Below are 24,740 nucleotides of genomic sequence, written 5' to 3' on the forward strand. Positions count from 1 at the left end.
CGTTCATGTTCCATATGCACATTAATTGATAACGAGTTGATTTTCATAACTGCTTATAATGAATTCAATAAATTAGAAACACATTTCCAAGTTCGATTCGTCGTGACTGTTAAGTGTACGCCAATTATGTAATAACATCTGCAACGTCCACGTCATAAGATGAAAGTGTCAAAATCACTGAAACAAGCGGAATAAATATCCACTTTTTTCATTAATATTTCAATTCTGCTCTCGTTCTTCCAATGTAATCGATTCGAGATCTTTTGAATTTTATACTCGATTAGATCGTCAGTGGTGCCAACGATACGAACCATATGATTCATTCCATTCGATTTTGCATCACTGTGTGGCGTAGCGCGCGCCCCGTTGTATTATTATCGTTGCTAATAAATTTTTCCAACATGAACTCTTTAATAATTTATTGGACGATCCTGATGACATGCTGTCTAACGCTTAGTAAGTTGAATAAATATTGTTTTGTCGTGTACGGTTACTTATTTATCAATGTTTTTAGACCACGCCCTGGAATGCTACGTTTGTACCAATCAAGAAGGTAACAGAGAAAAGTGTCTGAAAAGTACAAAAACCTGCGAGCAAGGCCAAGATGCTTGTTTAACAATGATTAGATGGGGAAGTAAGTTTCTCTTTGTTGAAATAAGTTGTACGATTACCCAGTGTAATAATTGAGGTTATGTTTATATCGTTAGTAAGAGCAACGAGTGGAAAAATGAGTGTTCAATTCAGTTGTTCATATTATTGTTCGTTCTTGCAGGCACCCCGTATTGGTCACCAGGTGCAAAGAAACAATTTTACGTCTCCAAGATGTGTTCCACTAAAAAGGAGTGTGAAAGAACAAAACAGTCTAACATGGATGATTGCACATATATATGGTACCAAGATTGGCAGTGTTCTGATTGCTGTCAAGGGGACAAGTGCAATTATTATGCTATAGTGAGTTAAAGCTTTGATTTTGTAGCTTAAACTGTATGCAAATATACAATGTTCATTTTGTTTCAGTCTGCTGCAGAGGAAGTACGTCCGCATTGGCAGGTCGTAACTATCGTTTCGATATTTCTATACAATTTATGGAGTATGATCAACAAACAGTAGCGTAAAATAGCAGATATTAATTAGAGACTGATGAAACTATGACACCATACGTTAAAAACGTATTCGGAAGCATCGCTTACGGCATACACCATACATGTATCACCAGTATGAATTGTATGGCATAGCGGTAAAGAGAACGTAGAAGAAAAGAGGAGATGAACCTGATATTCCATAATCCGTCCAATATGAAATTTTTATACATTTTAAACTTTTAGTCCACGAATGTACTACGAATATTTTTTACTTGTTAATACTATGTGTAACATATATACATAATTACATGTAAATAGCTTTTTACAAAAGAATATATACTTTTTTATTTGCCATCTAATAAACTGTTTTTAATTTGCAAAACTCTTGGATCTTAATCGTATTCGTTGACTGCGTTTAGCAACAACGAATATGACAGCGTCCACCGTCTAATAACTAATAATATATTATTAACCGATGGTTACGAGGAAAGATAACGATTTTTAAAAGCCAGAAGGTAACGTATCGTCTTCCATGGGGGATTATGTATCGCCTTGCAACTTTAAGATATCTGATAGCTAGATAGATAAGCGGAACGAAGAATGAAGTTGTTAGGCGACAATTTCCCATTGTACTCGATGGTGACGCTTGAAATCCATTTTGAACGAAGAAAAATCCGCGCAACGTAATCCATTTAATCAAGTAAGTATCGAACAATGTTTTCTGTTGCAATTGGCACAATACGATATCGGCTAAAATAGTACGTGCAACGAGGATGTAGGTTTTTTTCGCGCGCGTTTTATGTTCGAACAAGAAATTACGAGTATTTTATTTTCCTATGTACAGTGGGTCACAAAATTATTCGCTCACCGTTTAAAACAGAATACCTCATGTAAAATTGGACCAAATGACCTGAGGCTTTTTGAGAATTTACTAAGGTATGTTCTTTTGCTGTTTTAAAAAATTACAGTTTGTCGAAATCGTGAAAAAAAGTAGTGAAGGGTAATTAAAATATATCTTTCGTAATTTCATCGATACCGGTCAATGCTCTTAGAAGTTACAAGCAATTGAAATTTCCGAAAATCGCGACTTTTCACCTAAGAACAACTAGTCACGTTAGTAAATTAATTTTTATAGCTTCTCAAAAAGCTTCAAGTCATTTGGTCCAATTTAAAATGAAGTATTCTGTTTTAAACGGCGAGCAAATAATTTTGTGACCCTCTCTATGTACACGGTTTAGGATACTTGGTGTGTATGCGCGTTTAATTGATACGCCAAAGGAGAATAAATACAGATCTACAAACATGTAGTAAATTTACTAACGTACGATTGATAGATTGAACAAATATGTATAAAGAGTTGACGTCACCCTGATCGAAACGATTTTCTTCGTAACCGATGCATAAAGTTACGCGCACACGAACAGGGTTCGTATCGAATGAGATCGCAACGAAACGGAATGATCGATACCGTTCGGAGAGGATAAGAATGTTTGAAAGAGAATGATAAGAAAGTGAAAACACGTTCGTATAGAGATGTAATCGGTCGCGTTTGATTCGAATCTCAAGAAAGGCAAGGAAACGCTATCTGAACACTTATTGGCCACTAAATTATCGGAATTTCGATGAAACGATCGAAAGTTGATAGTTAAGATCAACTTATTATAAGCAGATGACCGATATAAACGAGACTGAACGGTTCTAATCAATTTGCGACGACGAAACGAGTCCGACCAATTGAACGGTTTAGCTAGCTCGCGACATAAGCAATCTTCGAGCTTGATTTAAAGAGATTTTAATTACCGCTCCTTTAGTCGGGAACCGAATGTTCACAAGTGTAGTCTCGTTCGTTCATAGTACTCCTTGTTGACGGCTTCGGGGAAAATGGATTCTTCTTTAAGCGTGCAACGCATGGTGAGCAAACGATAAAGATACCACGATGCGGCGGTGTTTTCCAGTTAACTATTTCGTTCTCTCACGATTAGTGGTTTCCGCCAAACGTTTCTCGGTGTTCGATAAAGAATCGGTTTCTTTCAGTTGTACAACATGAAAAGTTGTAAAGTTCAAAGTCTGTGCAAGGCGTTCAGTCGTAAAAAAGACGTGACACCGTCTCAGGACACGAAACTCGCCAGATGTTTATCCACCCTGGACCTGACGGCCCTTGGAATCGGCTCGACGCTGGGCGTCGGTATCTACGTTCTGGCGGGATCGGTTTCGAAACACACGGCTGGTCCCGCTGTGATAGTCTCTTTCGCGATCGCTGCGATCGCATCTATGTTCGCAGGTACGATATTCCTGTGATATATTCAAGTATCTGTGCCTCTTCTTCGTCAATTTTTCTTCTATTTAGGCTTATGTTACGCTGAATTCGGTGCAAGAGTACCACGTGCTGGATCGGCTTACGTATACAGCTACGTAACAATGGGGGAGTTTACTGCCTTTCTCATCGGTTGGACTCTAATCCTAGAGTATGTAATTGGCTCGGCTAGCGTGGTGCGGGGACTAAGCATTTACGTGGATGCTTTATTCAACAATACTATGAGAAACGCGTTTCAATCCGCGGCGCATATAGACATCAGCTATTTCTCCTCTTATCCAGACTTTTTCGCCTTTGGAGTAACTTTGATCTTCTCTGGTAAGAAGACGAATGTATCGGCGATTCGCTTTTGCTGCACTTCGTTGAAAAATGTTCATTTTCAATTTAATCAATCGAATTGAAACGATCGTTTGTTTCGTTTCAGCCGCATTGGCGTTCGGAGCTAAGGAGTCTTCGTTGGCCAACAACTTTTTCACCGTAGTGAATCTGTCGGTGGTACTTTTTGTAATAATCGCCGGATCCTTTCAAGGTAAGACTTTTGTTGAATACGAGATGAATTGAAAAGATAACTAATCGAAAATGATTACGTGCAACGAAGCTGACGTAACGAATTGGAAAACGAAGCCCACGTGTACGGAAGAAAAGTGCGATTACGGAAGCGGAGGATTCGCGCCATATGGTATCGCGGGTATCATAACGGGAGCAGCTACGTGCTTTTACGGATTCATCGGTTTCGATTGCGTCGCCACTACCGGCGAGGAAGCAAAAGATCCACAAAGATCAATCCCTATTGCGATCGTCGCCTCGCTCACCGTCGTTTTTCTCGCGTATTTTGGCGTATCGACGATCTTGACCACCGTTTTACCCTACTACGAACAGAATCCGGATGCCCCCTTTCCATATCTCTTCGATAGAATCGGATGGAGCTGGGCAAAATGGGTAGTTACGATAGGTGCCATCTGCGGTTTATGCGCCAGGTAATAAAACAATTGTCAAGATCCAAGAGAAATAAAAATTTCGTATATTCGTATATCGCTGTTTCAGCTTATTAGGCGCAATGTTCCCTTTACCACGAGTAATTTACGCGATGGCTTCCGATGGATTGATATTCGGGTGGATGGGAAAAGTTAGCTCTCGATTCCACACACCGATCATGGGCACCTTCTCCGCGGGAATTCTTACGGGTTTGTATCAACGTATAGATCCTGTTCGATTCTGTAAACGTACGAATAAGTACATGTACTTGCAGGTGTACTGGCTGCGATATTTGAATTGACTCAACTGGTAAACATGATGAGTATCGGGACCTTGCTCGCCTATTCGATTGTTGCGGCTTGCGTACTTATATTGCGGTAAATATCGATGTCACCGGCTTGCTTAACGATATCCTGGAACATCGTTTTCTTACTCGTTTCAGATACGAGGAAAGCGAAGCGTACGAGAAGAAGGAAAATCTTGATCCGAGAACCTTGACGTTCATCGCGAAGCAGTTAATTAATGCTAACAAATTGAAACACTCCACGAAATTAACGTCTCAAATCGTTACGATATTAGTCGGGTGTTATGGTAAACTATCTTCTGTTTCATTATCGAATCATTCTTTTTCTATCGGACATTGTATATCAAATGATATTTACTTTACAGTCCTGTTATGTATCTGCATCGGTTTTATGGCTTCGATGTACACCAACGAAATCGTGAGCGGTAAAAGTACGATCGTTGTACCTTTAGCACTTTTAATAATCCTTTTACTGGTTGTTCTTTGTTTCATTTATCTACAACCGACTTCTGGCCAAAAGCTTGCATTTTCGGTATGTATCGTCTCTCCTTAAAGACATGTATTTCATGAAGACGTACAAAGTTGATTGTGTGCCTTTCTAGGTTCCGCTGGTGCCATTTTTACCTGCGCTCAGTATTCTTATTAATATTTATCTTATGATGATGTTGGATAAAATGACGTGGCTACGATTTTCGATATGGATGATAATCGGTGAGTAAGATAGAAAAAATCAATGCTCGTGAAATGGATCGTATTAGAAACAAAATGATCCTCCTCTTTCTTTTCTTGCAGGTCTTGGTATATACTTCTGTTACGGCATTTGGCACAGTAAAATGAGAAGGATAAAAGTCACGAAAGTAAACGATAACGGATACGTTAAGGAAGAAGCATGGTAAAATGCCGAGTTTCCTAGACTTATATGACACGCCTTTCTTCTCTATCCTTTTCCTTAACAAATAAACATTTTGTATTAAATGAAATATTTAATTTTCAATAAAATAATTTAAAAACAAAATACAGAAAACTATAAGAACGTTTATGAGTTAACTTTTTATATCTAAAATACTTTTATCAAAAAACATAGAAAAATACTAACTTTTAGAGAGCGAATAGAGATTTGAGATCGTTGAACGTAAGTTTCGAGGCGCCAGTGTTTTTGTGACCGGTTAGAACGTTCTGAGCTATTTCTATTTTCCTTTCTTGCAACTGCTTTATACGCTCTTCTATCGTATTCTTACAAATAAACCTGTAAATAAACAAAATCGTACAATAAATAATGCAACGATATTTTATGGAGAATCGCATGTATAGAGAGAGCAGTATTACTAACTTATATATATGAACATCCTTTCTTTGTCCAAACCGATAAATCCTGTCCTGAGCTTGTACTTCCAGTTGTGGATTCCAATGGATATCTATTAACAGTAAGTGATTTCCTCCTACTAGATTTAATCCAACACCTCCTGCAGTGAGCGATAACAACAATATTTTTGGATTGCTATTCGGAACGTTAAACGAATCCATTATACCCTGAAAAACGATATTATTTAGAACTACAAATATATCTGTATTTTTTAAAGAAATACCTGTCTTTCTTTGATGGGCACGTTGCCAGTGAACATACTGAAAGTTGCACCTTTTACCGAAGACAAACAAGATGCAACAATATTCAAGACGGTTGCCCATTGAGAAACAATGATCATTTTGTCGTCTGTCTGTAAAATTTCTGCTACCGTGTCGAGCACCGCTTTCATCTAGATACAAAACATAAAATTATCTAGCAGCTTAAATAAGATATTTCAAACATATATAGGATAATTCACCTTAGAACTGACACGGTTAGACTTGAAAACAGGATTTTTAGACGTGAGTAAATTATTGGTTACTCTGTGATCAACGCCAGTATCTTTTTCATCATTCGCATCCCCATCGTCATCACATAACGTTATATTATTTAGTTGCATCAACACGCCAGGGTCTAAATTTTCTGGATCAGTTATTCCGTTCTCTTGCATATCTTCTTGGTCCAGCATCGAATGAATAAGAGAAGGATGAACACAAATTTGACGTAATCTCAGTAAGAGAACCAAGATTTCGTGCGTTTTAACGTCAGCGTGTAGCGACAATAACTTATTTTGGGCTTTGGTAAACTGAGTATTCTTATCTAACAAAAAAAAAGAAGTAAAATAATTATTTCGATGCATTTCGTGAAATTTTCGTTTTCTTCTTTACGTACTTGGATTTGAAAGAAAAGTTGGCCTGTCGTATTTTCCACCTGCTAAATCAAACATATGCTCTTTCTCGGCTCTTTGAGCCAAAAACTGAGCGAACAATGTACGAGAAAAGACGAGAACTTTTTCGTACACCAACTGCTCATGGGAATCGAGTTCTACAAATACTTCTTCAATAAATTTCTCTGGTAAACAGTCTAACGCACCGCTAGCTTGAAGCTCTTGTTTCGTTCTACGTAACATCAATGCTTTCATCACGGTTGCTAATCTCTGACAACCAGCGGCATTTTTATTATCTACCCAACGTTTCCAAACGCGTATATCATCGAAAGGAGAACATTTGAGAAATTTCAAAATAGAATATAAATCCATCTCCTTATTTTGAATCGGTGTTCCAGTAAGAGCCCATCGTTTATTTGCCACCAGCTCGCAAACTGATTGGGATCCTTGACTTTTATGATTTCGGATTATGTGTGCCTCGTCTAGTATTACTCTTTCCCAATGAATCTTGTATACCGTGGATCTGGTCTTAAATTCACGGGCTAGTATATTATACGTTGTAATAACCACGTCATGTTTTGCTAATCTTTTTGGTACATTTTCCCGATTAGTACCGTGATGAACTACCACAGAAAGCATACGCCTTTTACATTTGTGATGTATTTCATTTTCCCATTGTGACAACAAAGACGCTGGGCAAACCACAAGTGTACCTCCTTTATGTCGTAACGGCTTATAATTATCCGTCCATTCGTCATCGTCAAATTCGTCCATCTTTTGAACATTCTTCTTAGCGTTACAATCTAAGATGAGAGATATCATTGTCAATGTCTTGCCCAAACCCATGTCATCAGCAAGAACACCTCCGGGTGGTTTTTGTTGCTCCCTCCACGTTAACCACGCTAACGCGTGTTGTTGATGCGGCATTAATTTTACATTCAAACCCTGTGGATCTTCTGCTCTCTCATTTTCGGACGGTCTAGCTACAATAGATCCATGTAAATCTTGTAGTCTATCAGCTGTTAAAGCTGTCTCTTTTTCTAATGTTGCTTGTGCCTTTTTCCCAAATTCTCTTGAAGACAAATTTGCTGTCGCATTTGGTAAATATTTATTGATAGGAAATATTTCTTCCGAGTCGGTTTTAACTGATACAGTTCCCGTTAAAGGTGTACCTTCCAGTTCAGCTGTAATTAATTCTAATTCCCTTTTTTGCATCGCAATGCTCTCGCGCAACTTTTCTCCCTTATCCGGCAGTAAGTCGACATTACCAGTATCAAGTAGCAACTAAAAATATATGCGATACTTAGAAAATACGTTCTGTCTCCTGCTTTCTTCCTAATTAACTGACAAATTTACCTGTGCCTTACTCAACTGATTTCTCAATTGCTCCTTTTTACAAGCAAGAAGAGCTCTTTCTTGTGCAACCAGTGGATCTATATTACCAACACCAATCTCTTGTTTTGCTATAGATATTGCAGTTTCAGAATTGTTTTCTTCGTCCATAGTAGAATCTAAAAATCAATGTAGCATTAATTTAATAAATCAAAAGTATGTAATCTGAAAACAAAAACATAAATTCATTCTTTCTAAGCTGTTAGAATTAAGCCTACTTTCAAATATATTAGATGCACCAGCTTGAATACGTTGGAGTCCTCCCTTCTTTCTTTTTTTATTCTTTTCCACTTCTGATTCGGTCTCATCTACAAAAAAAAAGAAGAAAAAAAATGTAACAACAACTCAGTATCATTTTATCACATTTCAATGCAATACCATCTGAACTATCCTCATATGTGTCATCAGTTCTACTGTGAGTAGATGATGAAGAATCATTTTCATTGGGAACACCTGTACTATCTGAGTCATATAAAATATACTTTTTAATTCTATGTTTCACTGCTTCTTCTGTTAACGATGAATTTCTAGATGACACAGAGTTAGACCTTAAACAATCATAAATGAAATTAAGTTAACAGTTATTGAAACACATATTCCTTCTGAAAAATGTTACTTACTTTTTTGTTGGTGTTACATTTCTAGACGCGCTTAGACTACTTTCATCACTTTCAATCACATAGATCTGCTCTTTCTCAGCAGTTTTAACATTATCTTCTTCTTCATCACTGTCGGAAATAAGAACGGATTGACTGTTCTTGGTAGACGGCGAATTGCGCCAATTATTAAAACTTTCGTCCATTCGAGCTTCTGTAAATTTTGTTAATTTCTCAGAAACCTACAATACAAGATGTACATATGTACAATATTTTTATGTTAATACAGATTATACAAAACTGTTTCTTTCTTACTTTAGTTCATAATTCACCTATGCGTAGAAAATTTAACTGAACTTTTTTGAATTAGTATAAAGCTAGATTTGAACATAGACTATGCAGTAAAATGGTATGAAATGTGCTCAGATGTTCGTAAAAGGAAAGTAATTTCGCCATTTTCCCTAGGAAAACCTATTTTGCTCGATACTCCTCTGCTCTGTATATTGTATATGAACATGGAATGAATAAACGTCAGAATCAGAGCACGTCACAGAAAAATAGTTAATGTTTGGGTGCAGTGTCATAGCATCCCTGTAATTTATCTATAAATTATCAAATTAAAAACATGTCGTCGTCATATTTATCAACAGGTCGTTTAAATGTAGGAATAATACAAGAACAAGCAAGAAAACAATTACTTTGCTTGCTCGAAAAATGTGATGGCACAAAGGTATTAAGACAACCTTTCTGACATTACTTTTTATTTAATTTACATTATGCTACTGTTACTTTGATCAATGATATTTATTATTCACATATATTTCTTTGTACTTTAAGATATACATAAGAGATAATGATGTATTTTGTACATACCATATTTAATTTATAAATAAATACATAATGCTAAAGAATTTTTAACATTGTTTTAATAGGCAATTATTTGGGATCAATCTCTTGCAGGACCAATCGGTCTTGTTGCAAAATATAATTTGCTTGAGGAGCATGATGTTGTTAAGATGTATCCTTTATGTGGTGGAAGTTTGACAATACCATCAAATATTGTTAATATAATCTTTATTACCAGACCTCAATTATCACTCATGGATTTAATTGCTGAAAATGTTCATGGGTATGAATAAGATGAAAGAATTAATTCTAATTTTGGATTTGTATTGATATTTATATAGTGATTAACTTACAGTGAAGAAGGAAAAAGACCACGAAAAGAATTTCATTTATTTTTTGTACCAAGAAAAAGTCTTCTTTGTCAAAAGAAACTTCAGAATAGAGGTGTTTTTGGTAGTTTCACACTTATAGAAGAATTTAAATGTGATCTATTTCCCTTTGATAATGATCTTCTTTCCATGGAACTTAGTGGATCATTTAAGGAATTTCACTTAGAAAATGATCCAACCTGTTTGTATCAAGTTGCACAAGCCATTCATGGTTTACAAAGAATATATGGAAAAATTCCAAAAGTGACAGGAAGAGGTCCAGCTGCTGATAAAGTTTGGGAGTTATTAAAAAGATTAAATAGAGAAGAAGAAGATTCTAAAACATCCACTCAGTCCTCTACTATAGAACATTTATTGTTACTGGATAGATCAGTAGATTTACTTTCACCTTTAGTTACTCAGCTGACATATGAAGGATTAATAGATGAAATTTTTGGAATAAAATACAGTTAGGTTTTATATTTTTTTTCTGTAACAAAACGCATCTTGTAGTAACATTTTTGTATGAATACAGGTGAATTTATTTACTATAATTTTAGATACTGTACAGTTACCTGCAAGAAGGTTTCATGATTCACAAGATCCTCCAACAGCAATGTCTCTCAATGAAAAGGAACAAATTATATTGAATTCTGGAGAGGAGTTGTTTGCAGAAATTAGGTTCATATTTTAATTGCCTCTGCATTTGAACATAATTTCATGTTTCATTTTCTTCTCTTTTCAATTACAGAGATAAGAATTTCAATGGAGTAGGACCTGTTCTTAGTAGAAAAGCTAAAGTTATTTCATCACAGTTTGATGAGAGACACGGAGATAAAAGTGTGCAAGAAATTAAACAATTTGTCGCGCGATTACCGCACATGTTAGCTACTAAACAATCTTTAGCAAAACGTAAATGTTGAAACATTTATTTAATAATATTAATCATTATTAGTACTAAACTAATTTATTATCATTTATTTTTAGATACAACAATAGCAGAAATGATCAAAGAAGTAACAGATTCAAGCAGTTTTCTGGAATCATTACAAGTTGAACAAGAATTGTTAAATTGCATTGATGCAGATAAACCAAATGCTTACATAGAAGATCTGATAGCACAACAACAACCACTTCTTAAGGTCTTGAGACTTCTTTGTATACAGTCGTTGACAAATTCTGGACTCAAGCCGAAATTATTAGATTATTATAAAAGAGAAATAATACAAACATATGGATATCAACATTTGCCAACTATATTAAACTTAGAAAAAGCTGGATTATTAAAACAACAACAATCCGCTCGCCAATATGCGGTTTTACGTAAAGCATTGAGGCTTACAGTTGAAGATGAAAGTGAAATTGCACCAAAAGATATTAGTTACGTTCATTCCATATACGCACCATTAAGTGTTCGATTAGCAGAACAGCTTGTGCAACCAAATGGTTGGCAAGGTTTAAATGATGTTATGGGGCTATTACCAGCTCCTACTATCAATGTTCCATCCAATGTCTTACCTGGAAGAAGTAAGCAATATATGTAAGAATATGTTCTAAATATGTTGTAATCATCATAATTAAAGTACAAACTTATTTTCAGGAAATTCAGTTACCAGTGAAGATTCTAATTCAGAACCACCAAAATTAGTAATGGTCTTTTTTATTGGAGGATGTACATTTGCAGAAATTTCTGCATTGAGATTTTTGTCCCAGCAAGACGATTGTAAGTAGTACTAGAATTTTACTAAATTCTAACTATTTAAAGTATGTTTCATGAAGAATAAATTGCTTTCAGTAAACGTAGAATTTGTTATCTGTACCACAAAACTAATCAATGGAAACACGTTTCTAATGTCATTAATGGAAAATTTAGAAGGTACATAGTCGTCTAGTTAAATAAGTGCATTTACTAAGAAGAATGGTCTACTTACAAATCCATATATACATACATATAAGAATGCAGAAGTTAGACTGATTAATACATTATCAATCAGATGTTTAATATTCCGTTAATCAGATATAAAAATTTCTTTTGTATCATATTTATAATGCAATACAATTGTACATACATAATATGTATATAATTATTCATAAGTACATCTTACAGCATAATAAACTATGTAAGATAAAGTTGTGTTAATATATAAATGCAATATCTACATGTATAAAAATCACACCAAAGTTTTGTAAAAGTAGAGAAATATACAAAATATACATCTGAAACATTGAGGTGTAAGATTCTTTTGCAAAATATTGTTGTATGGTAATTGCATTTCTCTTTTGCATATGGGTGTAGTTCAGTCCTTGGGTTTGATAAAGAAGTAGTTCGTGGTTACCGATAATATTTACTAGTTCAGAAGTGAATCGGTATAGAGCGCCACTCGTCATCGACAGAGAACTCGCCAGTTGTAGAATACACCCAGGCTAGGCGAAAAGGCGTCAAAAAGTTTGCGAATTCTCGTGTGTCCGGCTGACGGTGGGTGCCGTATTGTTGCGTTGCCGCGGATTGTCGCGTCTCGCGCGTCTGTGCGTACGTGCGTGACACGTACGAGGCGTGTACTTTTCCCGGGGTGCGTTGTAATTGCATGTAAAAGAATTGTGATCCTCAGATCTTAATATGCTCGAAGGATCGGCCAACTTTTGGAAAAAGAGGTGCTCCGCCTGAAGAGAGTACTCGGAGCTGCGCGCATGCTTCCGTGCCTGCTCCCTCGCCATTTTGGAGGTGAATATCATTTTTTTCCTTGTTGCCGGAGCTCTGGATAAATTTCGATTGATATATCAGAATCCAATCGTAATGTTGTACACTCGGTCTAAGCACGGCAAGCGTTTTCGGCTACAGCGACAATGTCTCTCGATTGTATTTACGGGACCAATCTGACGCGATTGCTCGAGTCAGAGACCCAACCCTCCTTACGCCCGCATTTCTACCTCCTGCGAATTTCACTCGACCGCCTTCTTTGCTTACCAACCCCAATTCTACAATTATTTCTATTTCTCTTGTGAAAATACTTGTTGTTTAATACTTCTGCATACTAACGATAAGGTTTGTTTCAAAATTTTCCGCGAATTCTCCTCCTAACAACATACGATATTTGTTTAAGTTAGATGAGTTTTCACGGATAGAATGGTGTATTTCGTATTGAGGACCTCGTGATAAGTGTCAAGCTCGTTTTAATTATACAAAATAAGATCTCATAGTATAAAGAGTTCCTCACTTTCATTTTTTATTTGATAAATTTAATTACCTAGGTTTACTAAACAGTGTTTATTAATGAGTTTATTAAATAAAGAAACTAGATATTGTTAATGTCTTAAAAAATTAAATTAGGTGAGATATAAAATCAGGATGTGCAAATTGTAATGGAAAGCAATGATTGTGTAACAAAGAGTTGGCAATTAGTTCTAGGCCCTTGAAATAAAAATTGGAAATTTATATTTTTTCACAGATAGAATGTTAAATTTTGGAATGGACTGACAGAGGATTAAGTAAGATTAACAAATTTAGGATAGAAGATTAAAAGACAAGAAGACGTCTAACGGTGTCTGAAATAGGCCTCGGCCATTTAATCATTAATACCTCTACTATGCCAGCTGTTCCAAGGCCTGGTAGCCTTAAGGACCCAGAGATTGCTGAATTATTTGAGAAAAATGATCCGGAGAAAATATTTGAGGACTTACGTGAAATCGGTCATGGCAGTTTTGGGGCTGTTTATTATGCACGATGTTTGGTTACCAAAGAAATTGTTGCCATCAAAAAGATGTCTTATTTGGGAAAACAAACTGTTGAAAAGTGGCAAGATATCTTGAAAGAAATTAGATTTCTTAGGCAACTGAACCATCCTAACACAATAAAGTATAAGGGCTGTTATCTCAGGGACCATACTGCCTGGGTATATATTTTTAAAAATATTCTGAATACTAAATTAGTTTACCTTATGTGTGTGTTTGTAATCATTACATTGCTTCTATACCTTAATTATAGTTGGTGATGGAATATTGCCTTGGTTCTGCATCTGACATTATTGAAGTTCATAAAAGACCATTGAAAGAAGATGAAATAGCTGCAATTTGTGATGGTGTGCTACGTGGTTTATATTATCTTCATTCCCTTGGAAGAATTCATAGAGATGTAAAAGCTGGAAATATTTTACTTACTGAAAATGGAACAGTAAAATTGGCAGACTTTGGATCAGCAAGTATAAAATGTCCAGCAAATAGTTTTGTAGGAACTCCTTATTGGATGGCACCAGAAGTGATATTAGCTATGGATGAAGGGCAATATGATGGAAAAGTGGATGTATGGTCCTTAGGGATAACATGTATTGAATTAGGTATCATGGTTCATCCTTTTTCACCTTTTGCTTATTAGAAAAGATCCAAATGAGTTTGATTAAAATATTTTTAAATATTACCTTTAATTTTAGCGGAACGGAAACCACCGTATTTCAACATGAATGCTATGAGTGCTTTGTATCATATTGCTCAGAATGACACACCAACTTTAAATTCTGCAGATTGGTCAGATGTTTTTCGACATTTTGTCGAAGTGTGTCTTACTAAAAGTCCAACTGAAAGGCCAACTTCTGGTAAACTGTTATCAGTGAGTCTTTTGTGCAGATTTTTATTTTAATAGTAACATATAAATTTAAAAGTTAAATTTTATGGAAAGAATATACTGTACTTGGTTTAGTTAGTTGTTTTCTTATAGGCTTTCAATTTTACAGCATCAATTTGTCACCAGAACACGTTCTCCACAAGTTCTGATAGATTTAATCCAACGAACAAAAGCTGCTGTCAGAGAACTGGATAATTTAAATTATCGAAAGATGAAGAAAATTTTAATGGTCGACGCTTGCGAGACTGAAAGTACAGTTGGCGATGCTGATGGTAATATATATATTGTATAATAATATAAGTATGTTATATATGGTCTGTTATATTTACATTTTCATTCATATTTTTTAGACACTCCTGATGAACAAACAGGTGGTGATAGTAGCAAAAGTAATTCAATTACTTCGGAGCACTCAATTCATTCGATGGGTGTTTCTGCAAGCTCTCAAAGTTCCTCCACCAATAGCCTGCCACTGCCAAATGCTGATGCAAATGATTATTCCACGGGATCTGTACGGAATCGACACAAAATACCAGCAGGTGGTGTCACTGCCAATCTTCTTGAACATGGTGCCAATAACTTCGCAACAATTAGGACAACATCGATTGTGACTAAACAACAAAAAGAACATATGCAAGAAGAAATGCATGAACAAATGAGTGGGTATAAGAGAATGAGACGGGAACATCAAGGAGCTTTGGTAAATTTTGTTTTACATATTTAAGTATTTGAAAATTATACAGCTCATATTATTTATCTGATAAATTATTTAAATAGGTAAAATTGGAAGAACGATGTAAAATGGAGATGGAGTCCCACAAACAGTTATTAGACAAAGAATACGAAACTCTTCTACAACAGTTTAGTAAAGAATTAGAAAAGCTTCAATTAAGGCATTTGCAAGAACTAGAACGTAAATTGAAACAAAACCAAAATGCAGAGAAGAAGCTTCATAAAGAGATTACAAGTAGACAAGAGGCTGATCGGAAAGCATTGGAAGCACAGCAAAAGAAAGAGTACAAAGTAAGAAGATAGATATAATAATAATAGTTGCTATTATTTCTACAATTACGTTTATTCGACATAATGAATTTTAAAATTTCTCACGCTGCCTAAATATTAATATTTTACTTTTAAGGCTTATAAAGAGAGATGGAAAAAAGAATTATCCCAAGATGAAGTTACGCCGAAACGACAACGAGATGCTACGCTTCAAAGCCAAAAAGATAATTTCCGACAAATGGAAGCGCAAGAAGAACAACGACTTGCAAGAGGACAAAGAGAATACCTTGATCTTGAAATTCGTAAATTCCGTAGAAAAAAGTTACTCATTTTTCATAGTTTAGAGCAAGAACTACTGCGAGAAGTTAGTATAGTATTTTATAGAGATAAATATTTCATTAGTGTTCTTTTTTACTGATGTTATAATTATCAATATTATTGATTTGAAAAATTAATTGAAGTAATTTCATTTGTAATTATATACAGGAATTAAATAAGAGACAACAACAGTTGGAACAAGCGCATAATATGTTGTTACGACATCATGAAAAGACACAAGAGCTGGAATATAGACAACAAAGAGCCGTTCATGCTCTTCGAGAAGATCAAGTTCTTCGGCAACATGCTACTGAGCTTTCAAATCAACAAGATTACATGCAAAGAGCAGAGCGTGACTTGCGCAAGAAACACGCGCTAGAACTCAAACAGCAACCGAAGAGCCTCAAAGTAAATAATATAGTTCAACTTCATAAAAGAATAGTACATACTGAAGAAAGTATAATGTTCATGTTTTATTATTTTAGCAAAAAGAAATGCAGATTCGAAAACAGTTTAGGGAGACGTGTAAAATACAAACGCGGCAATATAAGGCATTGAAGGCTCAAATATTACAAACAACAGCTAAAGAAGAACAAAAAGCCGTTATTAAAAAGTTAAAAGAAGAACAGAGAAGAAAATTAGCTCTGCTAGGTGACCAATATGAACAAAGTATTGCCGAAATGCTCCAAAAACAAAGCATACGTTTAGATGAGTCGCAAGAAGTTGAATGTCATAACCTTAAGGTAAGATATGTTACATTAATTAAATATTTATGAAAAAGTAAACCATTATTTCATTAATATTCCAAAATATTTCTCTCCTAATATAGTAATATCAAGTATAATTATCCCGGTCTTGTTCACATAATTGATGTGATTTTGTTTTTATTAGTTCTTGAATTTGATTATTCTTTTGTATGTTCTATAGGAAAGGTTAAATTATGAATTAGAAATACTAATGGCATACCAATCTAAAAATAAAATGCAAGCTGAAGCGCAAAGAAATAGGGAGCGTCGTGAATTAGAAGAACGAGTCTCAGTTAGGCGAGCTTTACTTGAACAGAAAATGGAACTTGAAACTCAGGAATTTCTTCGTGAACGCAGTGAACGGATACGTTTACTACATGAAAGACAGGAACGCGAGTTACAACAATTTGATGAGGAAAGTGCAAGAATAGGCTTCAGGTATGTAATCTGTAACTTGTGTACGTGTATTTTTGTATTAATAGATTTTATAATAGCGTACACGCGATATCTACAATATTTTTACGCTTTTTTTTTTTTTTTTCTATTTTCAATGCTATTATATTTTTCACTTAACACTGAATATAATTTATCTTTAATTAGTGATTATAGCTTTGCAACGTTTTTCAGCATATGAAAGTTAACATTTAATGATTGCTATATACGTATGGATAAATTTCACTAGATTCTTCAGATTGAAAGTACATTTTAATAATGTTAATTTAATAATAATAATATTAATACTTCTCAATATTTTTACAAGCTCAACGGATGTTTTATAATACTGTTAAATTTTGCCACATTATCATTATTTCTTTAAAAGAAATAAAGGTATCACGTGTACGCTTTTTTATGATGAACTGACTTAAAAGGAAGAAAAATATTTTAGCTTTAATATTCTGTTTCTTCATTATTAAAGCCGTAATTATTTAATCACAGATAGATTTAAGAAAATATTGTAGTATATTGTTACATACATATTATTTTTTCTTTTTTTTTCTTTTTCAAATTATTGCAGTGCTCTGGCGATAGCTGAGGCATCAAAAGAAACTTATTCAGATGATGAAAGCCTTAGTGGCTCAATGTTAAGTCTGGCTCACAGTAATAGTTCTACATCCTTCCCCCCTAATAGTCTTTAATTTTAATCATATTAATAGAATATGTATGTATGTACGTTTGCCTGTAGTGAATGCATAACGAGCCTACCGACGTTTAATTCAATGACTTACATACATAGCAAAAGTTGGCTCGTTACATGTATCGACCCAAACCTAAGAGGTTTGCTAGGGTTGGGAATGTGTATTGGACTGAAATTAATGTACCAGCATATTTTTTAATTATCAAAATATGTCAATGTGATCTATCTGGAAAGAGAGCTTCATATTGAAGAAGAACTTAGATGCTTTTTGCAACATTGTAATATTTATTAATCATATCTAAATACCTTGTGAATTAAATAGGAGTAAAAAAGAAAGAAAATCTTTTAAGTATCAGTCTTATCTACTATACTGAAAAATGAATCTTAATGTTTTTGGGCTTTGAAGTAAGCCGGGCTATTATAGCATACAGAAAATTTTATATGCGACTACAGAAAATGTTTAGAAACATTTATTTATCAATATCTTGCAATTATAATAAAACAAAACAAACAGTATAATCATAAGCTCGACTTATACGTTTGATTTTGACTAGTTGAAGATTTGAAATAAGAACGATACGGAATAATATTTTCGGTAAGATTTGAACCAATTCTTGGTCTAGTATTAAATGATCTTACCGATAATTGTGTACGTTGATTTTTGCAGACCTTATTTCAAGCTTTCAATGACATTTAGTCTGATTTAACAGAAACTGAGTGAGTCGATTTATTTATTTTAATTGCATTCTTAATGCAGTTAATGAATTTACAACATGACAAATAATAGAATGATTTAGTTGCAGTATCCTATGTTGTAGTTTACGATAGTGTATTCATGATAGAGAATATTTGTTATTTCAATGAGAGATTAATTTCTAAAATTGAAAGACACTTTTTTACTATTTTATACAATTTGTTTAACATTGCTAAAAAGGAATGTCAATATCAAAAACTAAATTGATAATAAAATTATTGTTGAATTACCAGAGTATGATAATGTTCACTCTAAATTCCTTTCAGCATTAAAATTTATCTTCTTAATTTTAATTTGACCGTGTTAGATATGAAGCTTCAGTACGATTATTTTTTCCTGAAATAAAGTAATAATTACATTAATTTTTATATTCTGCAAATATTCATTGAATTGAGAAATTGTTATATATTTTATGAATAGCTATAGCATCATGCAAATGGGTCAAAAAGAGACTATATACAGTGTTGAGATACCTAAACAGTTCACTTATTGTTTATATCTTTAGGAATCAAGAACAGTGTCTAAAATAGGAATTATTTGATATCGTGCACTTTATAAAAAGAATATTAGTATAAGACATAATATTAAACCTTTTTTTTTTTTAATTTTAAAAACTACTAAAAAAAAATTAATTTGAGTAATATCTATTAGGTATTGCTGTATATAGTTCACATTTATAATATTTTATATAAATAGGATGTAAAAAATAAGTATTATTTTTATTGCAAACAATCTAGAAGTTTCTTTCACTGTACTCACGAAAGGTGGAAAACATACATAAAAAATATTTCCTCATATTTGTTTCTTATGTTTTAGCATACCAATCCTGAAAAAAAGATACAATTTTAAGCAATATGAAAAAAATCATTCTGTCAATATTTCTTAGGACATAATTCAATTCATGCATTTGTTCAAAGTAAAAGTAACTAATGAAATAAATATCGTTGTTATTTACGTATTATAATCTTAAATTATAGATTAAAAATAGTTTAAAAAGTAGTATTTCATTGTACTCAACGACTCATTTGATTTTGCCTAATCAGCAATTTATAATGTATACAACTATTTTTACTTGCCAAAATGAATCTGCAAATATTATTCTAGTCTGTATGTTGCTTCCGGTATACCATAAATCTTTTATATTAATTTTGCAGGTATCAATAAAGTACTTCTTCTTTTGCTGTTGATTAGAAGAGTCATGATAACATTATAATTTTGCTTGTATTATCAATATTTTGGTTGTATTATATTCTGTTCTAATTGTCCGAAGTTTCCTTCCAGTACACATCCCAATGTTGTACTTTTATATTGTAGTATCTAATTTGTTTCTTTTTTCATTTACTACATTTCCATGTACTTTTCTTTTGTTTTACATACGTTCATCTTCATTACAAAGTATTGAATTTAAATTCAGATGATTGTGACTGTTTCTTCTTATTGATATTTAATTGTAACAATGCTAATGATACCTTTTTTTTACATCATTAAATGTGATTAATGAAAATAATATTAATTCAAAGTGTTATTGTTTATATTTCATTTAAAACATTTTCACTGACAAGTATTTTTGTATGAAAGTTTTCACTGTGTAATATATAATATATAGTTATCTATGTTTCAATGCAATACAAACTAATGCCTTTACATAAATATATCAATTTGTATAATACATAATAAGTTAAGTTAAATATATCTTACGATAGAATATTTCTTCCAAGTGGAAATAGTAAAATAATTATGAAGTAACGTATTAAATAGCAAAAAATAGTAAAAGCTTTAATTTGAAAATTAAATTTGTTTTACAAAATTAAAAAATCTATATAAGTGTCAGGTAATATGTATGTAATATATCATACAATTATTTATATTAATACTGTAATATACATTCCAATTTTTCTTTTTTTTTCGTACATCACAATGAAAATTCCATGATAAATTTAAAAAATTAAAAATGTGTTCAATTGCAGTAATAAAAATCAATCAAAATAGCGCAGAAAAGCACTTCTGTAATTATGTATTCAAAACTATTCAAATGAAAATGGTCACAATCAACTGAAAGATTTTTTGTAATAATACAATATGTAAATATATACACATGTTATAGACTAGAAAATCTGTAGCATTAATTGTAATGAAGCCTGTAGCATTACATATATCTATCACATATAAATTCTTCCTTAGGCTATTTCTTAGGAAGATTCATGAATATAATAGACCTTTAGTAAACTATTACAATTGATAATAAACAGTACAGACTAATAGAGGTGTTCGTGCTATATTTATAACATAATTAACATAAATTATAACATTTTAATCCTAGTCCGATTGCAATCCATATATCATTTTATGAAATAATTACCATAAACATATAAATAAATATTTCAACATTATAACTTAAAAATTACGCAATTTTTATTCAAAATGTATTATATTTATATTTTACCAAATTCAGTAATTGAATTTGTTTATAATTACTTTAATTTAAATAAGATCGAATAGAGTTTTGTAAATGATTAAGATAATTATACTATATGCAAAATAATATTTCATTCCTTATAAAAATAGATTAAAGACGAATAATTAAAAAAAAAAAAATCTTAAGGTGCAAGAAATGATAAATTTGTATATTAATTTCTAATATTATATGAAGCTTTTAATTCAATTCGTTTGAATTATATCCATGACTTATAACAACATAATGTAGAAGAAAATAAGATAAACAATATTGCAATATTCCTTATTTGAGATAGTAAAAATTATGAAATATTTTTGCTATACATTCATGTTTAATATTTAATGGCTTATGGATTGCAAGGACTCATGTACCATAATCATAAAACAAAATTAACACAAAATACAGCTTTTTATATTAATTGTAAATAAACACTATTTTTTCCAATTTAGTTTAAATATAAAGAATCATTGATATTAAATTCTAAGATACATGTATATTGTAGTATAAGGAAAGAAGATTATTAGAAAGATATCCTTGTTTTATAAAGGATAATTATATTTAACAATTTGTATGAAATAAACAAGTGTATAAAATAAATAGTGTTACATTGTTATAGCAATAAATTGCTTTGATTATTATCGAAATTTAAATTGTTAATTTAGTTACACTTTTTTTTAATGTAGCACGGGTTCTCTATAAGTCTGATTGTATGTATGTATTAAAAAAAAGGAATAGAGAAATGTAATTTTCAATTACGATTAAATAACTATTATCGTAAATTACTGAATAATAATTTAGAATATTACTTTTCACTGTTACTAGCATTTTGTAAATATTCATTCACTATATGTAAGATCTTGAAATTGAATCTTAATTATGATGACTAGAATTTAGTATAATAATAGAGTTTATTAAATTCTCCAAAGGTATGCCAATTAACTTGATAATTTGAATTTTAAAAGTGATATATGAATTAACCGATTAAACATGGATATAGCATATCAGTTATTAATTACTAATCAATATTAATAAATTTTTGGTTCACTAATTTCTCACTTATTACCATCCATGTGTAATTTAATTTTTTAATTACGACATGTTCATTAATACTGATCTAAAGTGTGTGGCACTTTTTTCAGATCAAGTTAATGGGAAAGAAACAGTTAAAATAATACTATTATCATATATTATGAATTAATAGAAAAATTTTGCTTTCTTTCAAATAACAAATAAACTGATAAATGTACTAATATATATCATAAATATAATTTTTGGCTTTAACTAGATAATAATTTTCATTTTTAGTAACGCTATTTTCTAATAAGGAACATTTATAATGTAATGCGAGTAACACGATTATTATATAAGAATAAACATTGATTAAACTGTAGAAGATAGAAAAACACTTCAGAGCACACATAGACGGAGATTTATGAGAGATCTTATGAATCACTTGTTTTATGTGATTAAGAAAATAAAACTGTCTGCAAAATTAATAATGTAACTTCGAAGTTATTGATATAATGGAAGAACGATAAATAATTCATCTGCCTTCCACTTAATAATAAATTAAATTTTTAGTATTATATCAAGTCAAATTGTTTTTATCTTACATTTAATGAAAATGTATGTATGTGTATAATGTATTTGCAATATCATTTAATATAATACATGAACACTACTTTTTATTGAAATTTTAATCTATTAAATTTTAACAAATCAAATTATATTATTATATATAACTTCTGATGACCGAATGTTGTCAGTAAAACACAGTTAAACTTTTTAAATTGATATTATATAGTTTGTACTTTATTTGGTACAAAGCATTATGCATAGACATAAGATAAGACTAATAAATTAAAAAACAACTAATTATTAATTTTAATAGTTTTTGCACGATGTTAAAAAGTTAAATGTTTTAACAAATCCATTCTATGTCAAATGATTATGTATGATATAAAGTTTCAAATAAAGCTTTTAAATTATTTCGAAGAATAAAAAGGACATATCTTAAATCATTTGAGAAATTGTTAAATTTATAGTTTAAACATAATTTAAATGTGTTCAAACGTAATTGAATTCTAAATCTTGAAAATTTAATTAATTTTTTATTTTTGAAATTGATATATAAAAAGTTATATCGATGTTAAAAAATTCATTTAGACAAATTTCTTATTAATCATTTTGTTGTTATTTACATTATAAGAATTATATAAACAATATGAAGTTTGATCTTTTCGTTTTGAATTATGGAAAAGCAAGTTGAAGTAGCATTTGAAAAAATATATTAATGCATTGCAATATAAACCTATGTTATGTCACTTGTTCCTTTATTATAATAAATATCTTGTGAGATGTTAATTTATACCAATAGTTGAATGTATAAGATTAAAATATTTTTATAACTAATTGATATATGAAATTCCAAATTTTATTTTGATATCTAAAATGCATTAAACATTTTAAAATATATCGTATTCAACAACGGTGATAATATGTCATAATCATTTGACATGGAACAATTTAAATGTCACAAATTTTTACATTTATAGAGAATTTCATTCTGACCGTTTTTATTTTTTTTTTTATAAGATAAATGTTAATCAATATCTTGTATATATACTTATTGTATGCTGTAAATATTCGTCAATATTTATTTCTGTGTTCTGAAGATGCTTTCTATTTTCAATATTGTCAAAGACATAAGTCCTCCAACAATGCGCCATCCTTCATATAATTATAAGGAAAAATTTGAAATGATTCAAATTCAATTTCTTTTTTACGTTTTCTATTTTCAAAATGGATCTGCATTGTAGAAGCAATGCTATATGAATCACAAGTATTGTTAAACACATAAGAGGAATGAGATTTTGATTGTATAATATAAAACTTCGTACAATGTACATTACATATGTGTACATTAATGCAATAACTTTTAATAAAATAAGCATTGTAGATCATATAATAATCCCCCTTTACTTCACTTGCTCTATGTTTATGTATGTGTATAAAAAATGACATATGTGATTACTAATAACATAGCTGTAACTTTTAAAGTTGATAGCATTAAATGAAAGTAAATTGTTCATACAAATTACATTGTAAAAGTTTAAGCAATACTGAAGTGTTTTTAATTATATTGAGTACTATATAGATTGAGCGATCAGAAAATTAAAACGTAAAATAGACTCACATAAATCGTTTTTTATATGACATAATTTAATTTACGATAATATTCTTCATCACGGTGACGAGTATTTTACTACCTTTTTAAAACGAATATGGAACACAAATAATATGAATTGTAATTAATTTTTGTTAGATTAACACACATTCTTCAAATGATGACGGGAGTAGAGGATACAACATGCTCATTACCTGAAATAAACAGTTCAGATTGATCAAACTTAATGTATTAAGTAGATAAGAAAAATATTTAATAAATGTAGGCATTTTCTAATTTTTTCATTCTTTTTTTTTATAGTAAATAGTTGTAAAAATACTAACCTGTCTCACTGATGATTTTTAATAGTTATATAAATATTAATAAAAAAAAAAGTATGAAGAAATATTTGTAACTGTAACAACAAATATCTACCTGCAA

At 31.7% G+C, this 24,740-nt stretch overlaps 4 protein-coding genes and 1 long non-coding RNA gene across 11 annotated transcripts; 3 read left to right on the forward strand and 2 right to left on the reverse strand.

Moving 5' to 3' along the window:
* The first annotated feature begins 160 nt into the window (after positions 1-160).
* On the forward strand, positions 161-5,609 carry LOC117602387 (cationic amino acid transporter 2). 4 transcript variants are annotated; one of them, XM_076691843.1, is made up of 13 exons: positions 161-456; positions 515-634; positions 773-951; positions 3,117-3,363; positions 3,430-3,714; positions 3,821-3,925; positions 3,995-4,373; positions 4,441-4,580; positions 4,646-4,748; positions 4,814-4,962; positions 5,041-5,207; positions 5,278-5,386; positions 5,468-5,609. In XM_076691843.1, the coding sequence occupies exons 1-13, from the start codon at positions 315-317 to the stop codon at positions 5,569-5,571; spliced, it is 2,229 nt and encodes a 742-aa protein (XP_076547958.1). In that variant the 5' UTR covers positions 161-314; the 3' UTR covers positions 5,572-5,609. The 4 variants fall into 4 exon arrangements, with proteins under 4 accessions (XP_076547958.1, XP_034176221.2, XP_034176220.2 ...); XM_034320331.2 differs by lacking the exons at positions 161-456; positions 515-634; positions 773-951 and adding an exon at positions 2,505-2,993; XM_034320330.2 differs by lacking the exons at positions 161-456; positions 515-634; positions 773-951 and adding an exon at positions 1,668-1,782 and having other exon boundaries at positions 4,814-5,207.
* On the reverse strand, positions 4,397-9,348 carry lds (transcription termination factor lodestar). Of its 2 annotated transcripts, none has more exons than XM_076691842.1 (11): positions 9,210-9,348; positions 8,919-9,136; positions 8,677-8,846; positions 8,517-8,606; positions 8,263-8,417; positions 6,912-8,190; positions 6,499-6,839; positions 6,262-6,429; positions 6,006-6,205; positions 5,772-5,921; positions 4,397-5,623 (listed from the first exon to the last, which is right to left on the reverse strand). In XM_076691842.1, exons 2-10 carry the CDS (start codon positions 9,098-9,100, stop codon positions 5,774-5,776), a joined length of 2,733 nt encoding a protein of 910 aa, XP_076547957.1. In that variant the 5' UTR covers positions 9,101-9,136; positions 9,210-9,348; the 3' UTR covers positions 4,397-5,623; positions 5,772-5,773. The 2 variants fall into 2 exon arrangements, with proteins under 2 accessions (XP_076547957.1, XP_034176206.2); XM_034320315.2 differs by having other exon boundaries at positions 8,919-9,108; positions 9,210-9,344.
* Positions 9,349-9,378: 30 nt separating this feature from the next.
* On the forward strand, positions 9,379-12,297 carry car (vacuolar protein sorting-associated protein 33A). Its single transcript, XM_034320332.2, has 8 exons — positions 9,379-9,624; positions 9,827-10,023; positions 10,096-10,577; positions 10,669-10,789; positions 10,860-11,020; positions 11,096-11,635; positions 11,709-11,831; positions 11,904-12,297. The coding sequence occupies exons 1-8, from the start codon at positions 9,520-9,522 to the stop codon at positions 11,990-11,992; spliced, it is 1,818 nt and encodes a 605-aa protein (XP_034176223.1). The 5' UTR covers positions 9,379-9,519; the 3' UTR covers positions 11,993-12,297.
* Positions 12,298-12,525: 228 nt separating this feature from the next.
* On the forward strand, positions 12,526-24,646 carry Tao (Serine/threonine-protein kinase Tao). Of its 3 annotated transcripts, none has more exons than XM_034320320.2 (12): positions 12,526-12,830; positions 13,555-13,998; positions 14,091-14,439; positions 14,533-14,708; positions 14,833-14,995; positions 15,074-15,423; positions 15,501-15,746; positions 15,862-16,089; positions 16,212-16,451; positions 16,529-16,786; positions 16,971-17,227; positions 24,459-24,646. In XM_034320320.2, exons 2-12 carry the CDS (start codon positions 13,693-13,695, stop codon positions 24,535-24,537), a joined length of 2,652 nt encoding a protein of 883 aa, XP_034176211.1. In that variant the 5' UTR covers positions 12,526-12,830; positions 13,555-13,692; the 3' UTR covers positions 24,538-24,646. The 3 variants fall into 3 exon arrangements, with proteins under 3 accessions (XP_034176211.1, XP_034176208.1, XP_034176210.1); XM_034320317.2 differs by lacking the exon at positions 24,459-24,646 and adding an exon at positions 17,805-18,752; XM_034320319.2 differs by lacking the exons at positions 12,526-12,830; positions 24,459-24,646 and adding exons at positions 12,928-13,151; positions 17,805-18,752.
* On the reverse strand, positions 18,669-20,235 carry LOC117602405 (uncharacterized). The gene is made up of 3 exons (XR_004580954.2): positions 19,438-20,235; positions 18,909-19,014; positions 18,669-18,799 (listed from the first exon to the last, which is right to left on the reverse strand). It is a non-coding gene; the product is annotated as an uncharacterized LOC117602405 (long non-coding RNA).
* Positions 24,647-24,740: the final 94 nt, after the last annotated feature.

This window comes from Osmia lignaria, chromosome 13, assembly GCF_051020975.1.
Source record: "Osmia lignaria lignaria isolate PbOS001 chromosome 13, iyOsmLign1, whole genome shotgun sequence".
NCBI classification, from domain to species: Eukaryota; Metazoa; Arthropoda; class Insecta; order Hymenoptera; family Megachilidae; genus Osmia; species Osmia lignaria.